This window comes from Triturus cristatus, chromosome 3_2 (assembly GCF_964204655.1).
Source record: "Triturus cristatus chromosome 3_2, aTriCri1.1, whole genome shotgun sequence".
In the NCBI taxonomy this organism is placed as follows: domain Eukaryota; kingdom Metazoa; phylum Chordata; class Amphibia; order Caudata; family Salamandridae; genus Triturus; species Triturus cristatus.
This window is the reverse complement of record NC_140584.1, coordinates 1,234,703,336-1,234,718,463: the sequence shown is the minus strand read 5'-3', so window position 1 is coordinate 1,234,718,463 and position 15,128 is coordinate 1,234,703,336. Positions and strand designations below refer to the sequence as shown.

The following is a 15,128-nucleotide window of genomic DNA, read 5'->3' as shown; positions in this document are numbered from 1 at the left end:
TATCCTTGTAGGATGTCACACTCTTACTATCACTGTGGGTCGCTCCACTCTTACTATAATTGTGGGATGCCGCACTCTTACTATCCTTGTGGGATGTTGCACGCTTACTATAATTGTGGGATGACACACTCTTATTATCCTTGTGGGATGCCACACTCTTAGTATCCTTTTGGGATGTCGCACTCTTACTATAATTGTGGTATGCCACACTCTTATTAACCTTGTGGGATGCTTCACTCTTACTATCATTGTGGGATGCCGCACTCATACTATCATTGTGGGATGCCGCACTCTCACTATCATTGTGGGATGCCGCACTCTCACTATCATTGTGTGATGCCGCACTCTTACTATCACTGTGGGATGCTGCACTCTTACTATCACTGTGGTATGCAGCACTCTTACTATCATTGTGGGATGCTGAACTCTTACTATCATTGTGGGATGCCGCACTTTTACTATCGTTGCCTCGCTCTTAATATTGTTGTGGGATGTCGCACACTCACTATCACTGTGGGATGCCGCACTCATACTATCACTGTGGGATGCTGCACTCTTACTATTACTGTGGGATGCCGCACTCTTACTATCACTGTGGGATGCCTCCCTCTTACTATCCTTGTGGGATGCCGCACTCTTACTATCAATAAGGGATGCCGCATTCTCACTATCATTGTGGGATGCCGCACTCTTACTATCATTGTGGGATGTTGCACTCTTACTAACTATCATTGTGGGATGCAGCACTCTTACTATCATTGTGGGATGCCGCACTCTCACTATCATTGTGGGATGCCGCATTCTTACTATCATGTGGGATGCCGCACTCTTACTATCACTGTGGGATGCTGCACTCTTACTATCACTGTGGGATGTCGCAATCTTACTATCATTGTGGGATGCCTCACTCTTACTATCACTGAGGGATCTACACTCTTACTATCATTGAGGGATGTCACACTCTTACTATCATTGTGGGATGCCACACTCTTACTATCATTGAGGGGATGCCACACTCTTACTATCACTGTGGGATGCCACACTCTTACTATCTGTGTGGGCTGCCACACTCTTAGTCTCATTGTAGGATGCCGCACTCTTACTATCCTTGTGGGATGCCTCACTCTTACTATCACTGTGGGATGCCGCACTCTTACTATCACTGTGGAATGCCGCACTCTTATTATCCTTGTGGGATGCCACACTCTTACTCTCATTGTGGTATGCCACACTCTTAATATCATTATGGGATGCCACACTCTTACTATCATTGTGGGATGCCGCACTCTTCCTATCATTGTGGGATGCCGCACTCTTACTATCCTTGTGGGATGCCTCACTCTTACTATCACTGTGGGATGCCGCACTCTTACTATCACTGTGGAATGCCACACTCTTACTATCATTGTGGGATGCCGCACTCTTGCTATCCTTGTTCGATGCTGCACTCTTACTATCCTTGTGGGATGCCACACTCTTACTATCCTTGTAGGATGCAACACTCTTACTATCCTTGTAGGATGTCACACTCTTACTATCACTGTGGGACGCTGCACTCTTACTATAATTGTGGGATGCCGCACTCTTGCTATCCTTGTGGGATGCCACACTCTTACTATCCTTGTGGGATGTTGCACGCTTACTATAATTGTGGGATGACACACTCTTAATATCCTTGTGGGATGCCACACTCTTACTATCCTTGTGGGATGTTGCACTCTTACTATAATTGTGGGATGCCACACTCTTACTAACCTTGTGGGATGCTGCACTCTTACTATAATTGTAGGATGCCGCACTCTTATTATCCTTGTGGGATCCAACACTCTTACTATCCTTGTGGGATGTCGCACTCTTACTATCACTGTGGGATGCTGCACTCTTACTATCTTTGTGGGATGCCATACTCTTAATATCATTATGGTATGTCTCACTCTTACTACCATTGTGGGATGCTTCATTCTTACTATCACTGTAGGATGCTGCACTCTTACTATCATTGTGGGATGCCGCACTCTTACTATCCTTGTGGGATGTCGTACTCTTACTATCCTTGTGGGATGTCGCACTCTTACTATCCTTGTGGGATGCCTCACTCTTACTATCATTGTGGGATGCTGCACTCTTACTATCATTGTGGGATTCCTCACTCTTACTCTCAGTGTGGGATACCGCACTCTTACTATAATTGCAGGATGCCGCACTCTTACTATCCTTGAGGGATGTCGCACTCTTACTATCTTTGTGGGATGCCTAACTCTTACTATCCCCCGCACTCTTACTATCACTGTGGGATGCTGCACTCTTACTCTCAATGCGGTATGCCATACTCTTAATATCATTATGGGATGCCACACTCTTACTATCCTTGTGGGATGTCACACGCTTACTATCTTTGTGGGATGCCTCACTCTTACTATCCCCCATACTCTTACTATCACTGTGGAATGCTGCACTCTTACTATCTTTGTGGGATGCTACGCTCTTACTATCATTGTGGGATGCTTCATTCTTACTATCACTGTAGGATGCTGCACTCTTACTATCATTGTGGGATGCCGCACTCTCACTATCCTTGTGGGATGTCGCACTCTTACTATCCTTGTGGGATGCCGCACTCTTACTATCCTTGTGGGATGTCACACTCTTACTATCCTTGTGGGATGTCACACTCTTACTATCCTTGTGGGATGTCACACTCTTACTATCATTGTGGGATGCCGCACTCTTACTATCATTGTGGGATGCTGCACTCTTACTATCACTGTGAGATGTCGCACTCTTACTATCATTGTTGGATGCCGCACTCTTACTATCCTTGTGGGATGCTGCACTCTTACTATCATTGTGGGACGCCTCACTCTTACTATCATTGTGGGATGCCGCACTCTTACTATCACTGTGAGATGTTGCACTCTTACTATCACTGTGAGATGTCGCACTCTTACTACCATTGTTGGATGCCGCACTCATACTATCCTTGTGGGATGCTTCACTTTTACTATCATTGTGGGATGCTTAACTCTTACTATCATTATGGGATGCTTCACTCTTACTATCATTGTGGGATGCCGCACTCTTACTATTTTGCTATAATTCAACTGAGCTTGAATAGATGTCGTACTTTAATATTCGGGACCGCGTAGGGGACAGGGCCCTACCCCTGTTTATCTTGGTATTAACAAACCGCAAATGGTAAATGCGGCATGTACGAGTGCTTTATATATCGTTCTAGCTATGAATGCACTGTGTACACGTTATTCTGCTTCACTACGCGGGTTCCATTTTGGAAGCAGTGGCCATCTTGTCATTGCCCTCACATAGGCTATGATGGAGTAAATACGGGCCTCACAGTACATGGGCTTCTCCTCTGACTTCTCTGTGACCTGGGCAGCTGGCTCTGCTGCCCCAGGTCAAACCGGTCTCACGAGCTCCCCTTCCTCCGTCCACCTGTGATTAGCATCAGGGCTTGACCCGTCATAAAACCCTTTCATTCTATACAATCCCCCGGCTAATCTCTTCCACACCTGCTTGTTCCTGCTTTATGACTTGTTTCCCAAAACAGGAGATGCTCATGTTTATTGGGGGGTCTATTGACATCAAATGTGGGATCTGAACCTTACTGTGTAAATCATTGTGGGCTGGCCGAACTGGAATGTGGGATGGTCATCATGACTCTGCTTTTTCGTTTGTAATGTATACTTATAATGGCCATATCGTAAACCAAGGAATGTGTGCCTGGAGCATGATATTTTGTACTTAAGGAGAAGCCCGTTCCTATGATTTTCAGCAGTCTCCTGAGAACATACACGCTGTTGTACTTCTAGGATACCTGTAATTGGTCTGCAGCCAATAAACGAATCTTTGACTTCACCCAGAAGACTCTGTGTTTCTGTAGGTCTGGAACAGGGTGAACCCAGAAGTCATAGGGTGTGTGCCCCTGCACCGCTGGGACTAAAATACCCAGTACTTCAGTTTGGCGCCCAATGTGGGGCGATTTCAGCGGTACCAGTCCAAGCCAGAGGTTCGTGAGGAGCTTCGTGTGGAAATTCCGGAGGAAGGCCGCCACTTCATCGACCCCTGCATGTCGACGTGGTCCGAAAGTCTTTTCTGCGAGGTTCTCCGCGTCCCGACGGCTACGAAGGACTGCTGCCCTGATTAATCGACCTGTTTTGGACCCTTGACGAGTTTTGAGAGAGCGAAACAATCGAGAGAGTCTTCTGGTGACGCCATCGATCAGCAATATTCAGTTAAGTATAAGTGGAGCGTCTCCTATTTGTTTTTGGTATCCTTCGGGATCGTTTGATTTGGTAATTTGGTACTTTGGAGTTTGCAAACGCCAAAGCCAGAGAACTCGTGTATTCACGAGACTATCGTAATCGATAATCCTTTGACGTTTGGATCTAGACTAGTGAGCAAAGATGCCTGGTTCTGGACTATTTGGTAGATTATTCTGTTTGGGTTGTGGAAAAGATTTCCAGCTAGAGGAATCATGTCCGGTTCCTCCGGTTGGAACTCCAACTTATGAGCTCTATGTAAAACATGGCGTAGGCCCCATTGCATATAACGAAGTATGGATCCACTACACCAGGAAAGATGGTGTTTTAAAATGGCCCCAAAATGGTAGTTTTGATACCGATATTTTAGATAATTTGGAAATTAAATTGTTTAAGAAGAAAGCCCGACCGGCGATGTTTGACTCTTTCCGCTTATGGCGAAAGGAAGCCAAACAAAAGGAAATTAAGCTAGCGAAAAAGAATAAGAGAGAGAAAGGTATGACAGTAATGCAAGCAGCTGTACAATTTAAAGACAATGAAGAGGAGCAAATGAGTGAGCAATTGCATAGGCAGCGCAAGTTAGGGATTGACAAATGTTACCCAGCTTTACCACATTCTAAGCAGAATGAATTAGAAGAAAAGGAGAAAGATCCCCTGATGTCACATTTGTTGAGTTCGCCACCCCCGTATGCTCAAAATGCCACGGCGCCTCCCCAGCTTGTAAATATGCCACCTCCAGTGAATATACTGCAAGCCTTGCCGCTACCGCCAGCTGCTTTGCAGCCGGCTCTTATCCATGTAGCGCAGCCCTCTCAAGGACCGCCAGTTGTGCTTCCAACTGCCCCCGCACTTTCTGCGACTTTGCCTAATACAGCAGCTGCCTCCCCTGACACTCTTCCTTCCACCACTCCAGTACCTGTCTCTACATCCTCTTTTCTTCCCTCTGTTTTTCCCCCTGTTCTCGCCTCAGCTTCTCATTCAGCGCGACAGCGCTTAGCTAATGTGGTTACTACATTAATGTCTCCTCTCTTTGAGTCATCTGGTGCGACTCCTGGTTTACAGCGTAAGCAATTGCGTAGCCAATTGCCTAACCCCGATGAGAAAAAGGTAATAGATAACATGGCGCGTAGATGGATTGTTTTTCCTTCACTGTATGATGTGGAATCAGTTGTCAACGTTTTCCATCAATGGGATGCCCCAAAACAGAGATATGTGTTTGAGAAAATGTGCGAAATTCTCTGTGAAGAATTGGAGGATAGTGGTAAAAATCCGAACCCACAGGAATTGTGTAGAGTGAGGTTCGATTTTGGAACTGGTATAATTGTGGACCGCGGAGTAGATAAAGCAGTTGCAGTTGTATTGTCCTTTAGGAATGATGATTGCCAACAGTCATTGTTTGAACAAGATGTCCTTGTGGGGAAAAAGGTAAAAGCGCGACAATACCCTATGAGAGAAGTTCCCCCGGTATGGAAGGAAGCGGTTGCAGCTGCCGGTGGTAACCCCGCTGTGGCAGCGCATTTCCAGCGTGTTTGGGTGCATGTTCCATGGAAGCGCTCTGAGGTGTTAGCGCTTAAGCAGTCCTTGCCTGATCCCCGTAAGAACCCAGCGGGTTATTATAAAGAGTTGTCACAGCCGGCAGGGTCATGCGTTATGAATCTGGCCGACATAGACATTTTGTTTGGTAATGTTGTTCCACAGCCTCTATGGGGATCAATTCGTAATGTAGATCACAATGCAGAACTAGGGGATACATGGGCTAACATTGTTGCTGCTGATGCTAGACAAACTGGTGGTGCGAAACCAGAACCTTTAGTAGCTGAACTGCCTGGTAGAATCATTACGTATATGAAGACAATAATGCCTGCGATGCGCGTAAATTGGGACAAGTTATCTGCATGCAAGCAGAAGAAAGATGAGACAGTGTCAGACTTCTTTACTAGGTTTGAAGAAACGTTTATTGATCACAGTGGGCAAGATATGAGTACTGAGGGTGGCCAACGGTTATTTGTGGATAAGTTTGTGCAGAATTTACTTCCTGACCTGTGTAAAAAGTTAAAAGATTCAGAAAGTTCTTGGGCTGTTTCTTCTTCAGCGCAAATACTGGCTACTGCACAGTATTATGAAAATAGAGATAAGGACGAGAAAGATAGAACAGAGAAGAAAACGAAGGAACTAAAGACAAAGGTCCTTTTACAGCAGGCCTATCCGCCACGTGGAGGTCAGAATAATTATAGGCAACCCCAAGGTGTCTATCACCAACCCCAACAGTTTCAGAGCAACCAGCAAATGAACGGGTATTATCAACCACGTGTCCCTGTAGGTCCCAACCAATGTTCATACTGCAAGGAGGAAGGTCATTTTAAATACAGTTGCCCTAAATTAATGCAGCGGAACGGTAATGCGTATGGCGCAAGAGGTAGGGGTGGTCAGCAAGCTCCTAGAGGCCGAGGGCGTGGAAGTGTTCCCCAGAACGCGCGTCCTCTGCCGCCTCAAAATACCATCAATAGCTTTGATCAGCAAGCTAACGCGATTAGTAATACGGCCCAGTATTATAATAATGATTATTATGCAGAGGACGGTGATGCAGAAAATAATGATTACTAGGACAGCCATAGACAGAGAGAGGGAGTTGTTTCAGTGCCAGTGGATCAGAGTGGACCGTATGTTGAGGTGACTACAGCAAATGTAACGGAGCCTTTTCTGCTAGACACTGGTGCTGCAAAGAGTTCAATCATGCATTCAAAACTCCCTGGCGCACCTTTGTCTGGCGATATAAATGTTTCGGTAGGTTTTTCTGGCGCCCCAGTTAGGAACCCGGTTTCTAGTCCCATGTCACTTTCTGTTGGACCTTGCGAGCTGAAAGCACCCCTGATTCTGACAACAGGTTGTGGTGAGAATTTGTTGGGATTAGATTTGTTGAAAAGATTGCATGCTACACTGTATTGTTCTCCTTCAGGAGTACAACTTACATTAGGCAAGAAAGTGATTTTCTCAATGTACTTGTCTAAAAACACAATGCCGCCTGAATTGTCATCCCTTCCGGATGCCCTTTGGGCTACTGGTCCCAATGATGTGGGCCTCTTGGAGATACCACCATATGTGGTGACTTTAAAGGCTAATGTCAGACTGCCACGTATTCCCCAGTACAAGATCTCTAATGAAGGGCAGAAAGCATTGTTAGACATTGTCAGCGACTTGATTAATAAGGGTGTGATTGAAGAGACAAGAGGCAACGTTTGCAATAGTCCGATTTTACCTGTCTTAAAACGAACGGATCCTTCACAGCCACCTGTTTACAGATTTGTGATCGATCTCAGAGAGGTTAATAAGATTGTTGTGCCACAGTTTCCGGTTGTCCCCGATATAACCGCCCTGTTAACGATGATTCCAGCCTCTGCTGCATGGTTTTCAGTGATTGATTTAAAGAATGCTTTCTTTAGTATCCCAATTGCAGAAGAGAGCAGGGACATTTTTGGTTTTAGTCTGGGAGGCCGAAGCTTCCGCTTCAAACGCGCTCCCCAGGGCTACTGTGAGAGTCCATCCATATACAGTCAGGCTTTGGAAGCGCAGCTTGATGCACTTGTTTTACCTAGTGGCGCTATCCTGATTCAGTACGTGGACGATTTACTGATCGCTGCGGATACTGAAAAGATTTGTAAAGAAGCCACATTGTCACTGTTGCGCCATTTATCTGCTTTCCATCACAAAGTGTCTCTCTCTAAGCTGCAATATTGTCGACAAGAAGTGACCTACTTAGGTCATCTCTTATCGAAGGAGGGAAGGAAACTGACCCCAGAAAGAATTCAAGCCATTGCACAGTTGAGTGTGCCAAGAACACAGAGAGAAGTGCGTGCTTTCTTGGGCATCACTTCATACTGTAGGCATTGGATCCCTAGTTTTTCTTTATTGGCAAAACCTTTAGTAGCCTTAACATGCAAAGACACACCGAATCCTATCCCATGGTCTGAAGAGTGCCAGAAAAGTTTTGTGGAATTGCGTAATGCATTATGTTCAGCACCTGTGTTGGGTACCCCTGACTACAGTAAGCCTTTTACATTGTATGTTCACGAGAAAGATGGATGTGCGTTATCAGTGTTAACACAGCCTTTTGGCGACAGACCGCGCCCATGCGCATATTTTTCATCCACCTTGGACCCTGTAGCGAGGGCATTGCCAAGCTGTCTGAGAGCGACAGCTGCTGCAGCGATGTCTATCCGACAATCTGCTGGTTTGGTAATGGACAATACATTGATTGTTATGGTTCCACACGCTGTAGACACATTATTAAATAGGACTAAGACACAACACTTGACTAGTGCGCGATTATCAGGTTATGAACTTACACTGTTAGCAAATCACATACACATAAAAAGATGCAATACGCTGAATCCAGCCACATTGTTGCCAATTCCAGCAGACTCAGATGAGATTGAGCAACATGACTGTCTGTTCAGAACAGAAGAAGAGACGAAAGGGAGAGTAGATCTAAAAGATACTCCCCTGACTGAGTGTGATGGCACTTTATGGGTAGATGGTTCATGTTTCAAGCTCCCTAATGGTGACACGACTGCTGCATATGCTATCACGACTTTGCACAGGGTCGTGGAAACTGCACGAGTGCCACATAATTCGGCCCAAGCAGCAGAATTAATCGCTCTCACGAGAGCATGCGTGTTGTCTGAAGGAATGAGAGTAAACATATACACAGATAGCCAGTACGCCTTTGGCGTGGCTCATAATTTTGGGCGTTTGTGGAAGGAGCGTGGGTTCCTGACGTCGCATGGAGCTAAAATTCAGAATGGCAAGTTGGTGAATGATCTCCTTGAGTCACTGACCCTACCGTTGCAAGTTGCGATCATGAAATGCAGTGCGCACAGGAAAGTCACAGATGATGTTAGACGTGGGAATGCGTTTGCTGATGAGACCGCGAAAGAAACAGCACAGAATGTGAAGACTAGAATGTATGTTGCAGGCCCCGCAAGATGGGTTAATGATGTGGGAATGTGTGAGAACACAATAGAGAGTGTGAAGTCGCTTCAAGCTGAAGCCACAGGGGAAGAGTTAAGCAAGTGGAGAGAAAGTATGGGTAAGTTGGATGAGAATGGTTGTTGGGTTGATTTGACAGAACATAGGCGATGGTTATTGCCTGATGCATATGTGCTTCCAGTGGTTACTATGGCACATGGAATGGCACATATCAGTACGAAAGGTATATGCAAGTTGTTGGCTCCAGTATGGCAGAATGCTGGGATTCCCAAGTGTGCAGAGAATGTGGTCAAGAATTGCATAGTATGCTTGAAGTACAACCCTGGTAGGGGAACCCCAACTCCAGCTGGTCACTTTGCACCCCCATCATGTCCATTTGAAGTTTTGCAGCTGGACTTTATTCACATGGAAAGGTGCAACAACCTGAAATATGTACTGGTGGTTGTTTGTGCTTTCTCAAAATGGATAGAGGCTTATCCTCTGAAAGATAACACTGCCCTATCCACAGCCAAAGCCCTTGTGAAGGAATTTTTCCCTAGGTTTGGGATGCCAAGAATGGTGTGGTGTGATAACGGAAGTGAGTTTGTGGGTAAAGTGATGAAGAATGTATGTGAAGGGCTAGGGATAAAGCAGAAGTTCCATGCTGCAAATCACCCCCAATCAGCTGGATTAGTAGAACGCTACAATGGAGCCTTAAAGCTCAAGCTGGCCAAAATCCAGGCGAGCACCGGTCTTAAATGGCCTGACGCTCTGCCTCTAGCACTCCTGTCCACCAGAATGACCATACACTCACGAGTGGGACTTAGCCCTTACGAGGTTGTTTTTGGCCGTCCGGCCAACGTATGGGGTGTACCGAGGCCTACGAAGTTCAGTGAGATAGAGCATCCAGTACTGCTCGATTACCTGTATGATTTGACTGTTAAACTGCGTGTTTTGCACCAACAGGTACATGATACTCTTCCCCAAGCTTCTGAACCTCCTGGACACCCTATCAACCCTGGTACGTGGGTGCTAGTCCGAAATTTCCAGCGCAAGAGCAACGACGAGCCTCGCTGGATCGGCCCTCATCTTGTTCTTCTTTCGACAAGATCAGCAGTGCGAGTAAAAGGGAAGAAACACTGGATCCATGGTACCCACTGTAAAGTAGTCCCCTTGCCTCTGCCATATGACCAGTGGGTCAAGGAGGGTATCGCCGACTCTGAAACAGACACTGTACCTCGTTTTGTACCATTCAGTGACGCACGCATAAAAGACACAGTTTCAGACCAAGAGAGTGACAATATTCTGCAGGAAGCTGTGCCACCATGAAATCGACTGGACACCACTGAGCCTGAACTTTTGTTTCAAGACCAAACAGCACCTGGCCGTCTCCGCTATAATTTGAGACCTAGGCCCATGGACAAATAAAGATTTCCTCACTATTTCCTTTTTAACATTTTTGCTCTCCCATCTGAAGGACTTTCTTGATTTTTGTTTTTCGAACCACCATCCGGGTTCTGCCGCAGGGTCGCGGTGCCAAGACTTTGGGGTACAGGCCGAAGACGCTAGGTCAACGGTTCTGGTTGGTCTAGGGCGTTTCCCTGGACTGACAGGCGTACTCCTTAGCAGAAGAAACTCATCCGCCGCGAGCGGCCCGAGTAGAGGATGGAGTTTTTTAAGATGGAGAGACCGATTGAGGAAATGAACTTTAACGCAAGGATGTGTAGAATTGTAAAAAGTAAATGTTTTGTCTTTTTGTGCCTTTTTACACTGTGTAGCATAATAATGTTTATTGTAGGATTTGTGTTCTTCTCCGCTCAAAAGCCCATTGAACCCACTGAACAGCCTATATCTCCTTCTACTGCCTCCTCTCACTCTTTTCACCCTTTGCCTGAGCACGAACAGACCAGACGATCAGAGTTCGTAAATAACTCGTTTATCCAACTCTTGCACCAGCACCAACTGGTATTGAATACGACCAATTGCTGGGTGTGTGGGTTAATGCCACATACCATTAACAAGGGTATTCCCTACCTGGTGCTGCCGTACAGTTACAATGGATCGTCATGGGCATTCCAGACCATGTTTCTCTATGCTCTAGATACATACTCCCCTCGCCAACCGCGTTCCATCAGACCTATCACCAATAATAAGGCTTTGATGAAAGGAGTTGCCGATATGAGTAGGGATATCGATGCATACTCATCCATTCCCAAAGAAGAGTTGAGACCTTATGTAGGATGGAACGCGACGGGGTATAGTATTAGTCTGGGTGAAAGACAGCGAAAAATCTCATCTCCAATCTGGGTCGTACCCCACATGGGTCGGTTCTGCTTACAGGGTAATGGTCAGAATCCTAGAGCTCAACTGGGAAGAAGTGACTGTACTGAAACGTACACCTTCCCGTCACAGTTTTCCCCTGCGTTTTTGGCTGCCAAGGGCACATATTTCATCTGTAATGACCGAGCATATACATGGCTGCCCCCTGATTTCTCGGGCACATGTTATATTGCGAACTTGCTACCGCCGACATTTACTGCTGCCTCTGACTATCACAAGACCAGAGTTGTGAGAGGTGTGATTAGTAAGGAGGATACTGCGGGTCAGGAAGCAGGAGACTTCTTCTTGGGTTTCCTGCCGTTTTGGGGACCTATGGTGAATAGTAGGAACCTGAGACAGCTGACTCGTGTGGTTGAATCCACTGTCAATGTAACGGCTGGTGCCCTTGGTAATCTGACAGCTGAGCTCCAAGCGGATCGCCTTATGACTCTGCAGAACCGCATGGTTCTAGACGTTATTCTTGCAGACCGCGGTGGGGTATGCAAGGTCATCCAATCCAGTTGCTGCATTTTCATACCAGATAATGCTCCAACAGTGTATCAAGCCATCTCCAAACTCCATAAAATATCTGAATCCATACACGTGGATAAGGGAGATTGGTCACTGGTGGGGTGGTTCTGGGAATTGATATCTGCCTGGGGTTGGAAAGTTCTGATGGTCATTGGAATGATCTTAGCCATTCTTTTCCTGTTCTGTCTGTGCATACAGTGTGCTCCTACGATATGTGGTCTATGTGCTACCTTATGTGTAAGGAAACCTGTATCGAGGGACGAGCTAAGTAATAGGATGATGCTACAGCAACATCTCCATGACTTTGTGAACATTGACCTAGACTCGGATTAAGATGAGTATAGTGATTGCCTATGTAAGGGCAAAAGGAGGGTCTGTCGTACTTTAATATTCGGGACCGCGTAGGGGACAGGGCCCTACCCCTGTTTATCTTGGTATTAACAAACCGCAAATGGTAAATGCGGCATGTACGAGTGCTTTATATATCGTTCTAGCTATGAATGCACTGTGTACACGTTATTCTGCTTCACTACGCGGGTTCCATTTTGGAAGCAGTGGCCATCTTGTCATTGCCCTCACATAGGCTATGATGGAGTAAATACGGGCCTCACAGTACATGGGCTTCTCCTCTGACTTCTCTGTGACCTGGGCAGCTGGCTCTGCTGCCCCAGGTCAAACCGGTCTCACGAGCTCCCCTTCCTCCGTCCACCTGTGATTAGCATCAGGGCTTGACCCGTCATAAAACCCTTTCATTCTATACAATCCCCCAGCTAATCTCTTCCACACCTGCTTGTTCCTGCTTTATGACTTGTTTCCCAAAACAGGAGATGCTCATGTTTATTGGGGGGTCTATTGACATCAAATGTGGGATCTGAACCTTACTGTGTAAATCATTGTGGGCTGGCCGAACTGGAATGTGGGATGGTCATCATGACTCTGCTTTTTCGTTTGTAATGTATACTTATAATGGCCATATCGTAAACCAAGGAATGTGTGCCTGGAGCATGATATTTTGTACTTAAGGAGAAGCCCGTTCCTATGATTTTCAGCAGTCTCCTGAGAACATACACGCTGTTGTACTTCTAGGATACCTGTAATTGGTCTGCAGCCAATAAACGAATCTTTGACTTCACCCAGAAGACTCTGTGTTTCTGTAGGTCTGGAACAGGGTGAACCCAGAAGTCATAGGGTGTGTGCCCCTGCACCGCTGGGACTAAAATACCCAGTACTTCATAGACTGTGAATTTTATTACATTTTGCAGCTGTTTTTGCTCTATTTATTCATCTGTTTACAATGAACCACAAAGAGACTGGGCCTATGTTACTTTTGTTTGACATTTGTATTGATATTTTCCCATTGTACATGTAGTGTTTTATCTAATGATTTGCAATGATTTTGATTAATCGTGCAAAAATAAAGAACCATGAACCTTCAAACATATTTATAATGTTGACACATTACCTGATTTTGCGACTCTTGCTTGATATCCGTCCACTTATGCTGTTTCCAGGTCCTGATGAGGTCCGGTTGGTGAACGGCGCCTCTCTCTGCTCTGGAAGAGTGGAGGTCAGGCACAATGGTGTGTGGGGGACGGTGTGTGATGATTCCTGGGATCTGGATGATGCTTCAGTTGTCTGCAGACAGCTCGGATGTATTTCAGCGGAAGAACATGAGTACAATCCAACATTCGGAAAGAGTTCTCTGCCTGTTGTCATGAGTAATGTCCACTGCAGAGGAGATGAGGCTGCTCTATGGAAGTGCCCACAACAATGCTGGGAACACAATACTTGTCCTACCGGAAGGGACGCTGGGGTGACCTGCACAGGTAAGGAATGGAAACCAAGTGAAATAAAGTTATCTTTTCTCAAGAAATGTAATGAATGTACACTGTAAACACATATTTGAGGCTAGATGCAAAGTGAAAGATTGCAACAAGCAATATACTCTGACTGCAATAACAACAGATTTAACTTCTAGACTGGCTAACCCTCTGAAAACTCACATATTCGCATCGAACTTAGAGGCAGCAGACACCCTGATACCGACACTGTGGCACCGACTCTCATTTCTGCACAGAATAAACAGAGCACTCGCTTGCCAGCATCAACACACAGATTTGGCACTACTGAACAGCATTCTGCACATAGCTGCTAGATTTGTCTGGAAGTAGGGTTTTGGATATGCCAGGAAGAGTGGCGATTTGCTGTATGTGCGTATGGTGGTTGTAGTGTGTGTGTTGCACGGTGCTACCAGGTCGGAGGAAATACCCTATAACCCCCGTATAAGTATGTGGATGTAAACCCACACAAGTTACTGAAAAGCCAAGTCCTGGGCACACGTTTAAATGATAAAAACAATGTTTGTTGAGGTTCTGAGCATTTGTAGAGCTGTTATTGAAGTCCGCTGGTAAGGTTGCTGTTTTTGGGGCACTGAGAGAAGGATACAAATATGAGGAGAGAGTCTGAGGGAGCGGTACAGAAATAACAAACAGCAAAGCTTATTGTGGTGATGGGTGATGTGGGATAATTAGTAATAAAGCATTATAGGCATGTAAATGTTATCCAACCTAAGAAAGCGAAATCCAGCATGCTGTACATGTAACATCCACAACAATAGAAAGGGAAACAGTACAGAACTTGAATAGTGATATTCTGACCATACTACAGACCACAATTGGAAATGGAGTAGTTATCGGTACAGGATATTATAGCGCCGTCTGAAGGAAAAGGGTCGAGACAGTGACTGAATCATAGAGGTAAACGGTTAACAGGGTAAGGGGGACAGACAGAGAGTGAGGCAAATTCGGCGGGAAAGAAGACTACCTGAAAGGGATACGGAGAAGTTGTTGAAGAAGGAGTTCTCACTGCTCCGCCGGTGATAATTCCAACCCGGCTGATCTGGGTAAAGAAAATGGTGATGAACTCCTGTTTCATCTGTTTGTACAATGCCATTTAGCGGTCACAAACCCTGCTTTTTGATACATCACATGGTTTGTGACTGCCAAATAGTTTTTACAAATGTACTAAACTCATTTA

The 15,128-nt window shown here is 45.7% G+C and overlaps 1 protein-coding gene across 2 annotated transcripts in view; it reads left to right on the top strand.

Moving 5' to 3' along the window:
- The window catches only part of LOC146859549 (CD5 antigen-like), a 756,734-nt gene that overhangs the window by 326,891 nt on the left and 414,715 nt on the right, over positions 1 to 15,128 (top strand). For both annotated transcript variants that reach the window (XM_085650246.1, XM_085650247.1), the window contains one exon: positions 13,604 to 13,918. In XM_085650246.1, the coding sequence (XP_085506372.1) occupies positions 13,604 to 13,918 (315 nt within the window). The remainder of the gene's footprint in view (positions 1 to 13,603; positions 13,919 to 15,128) is intronic.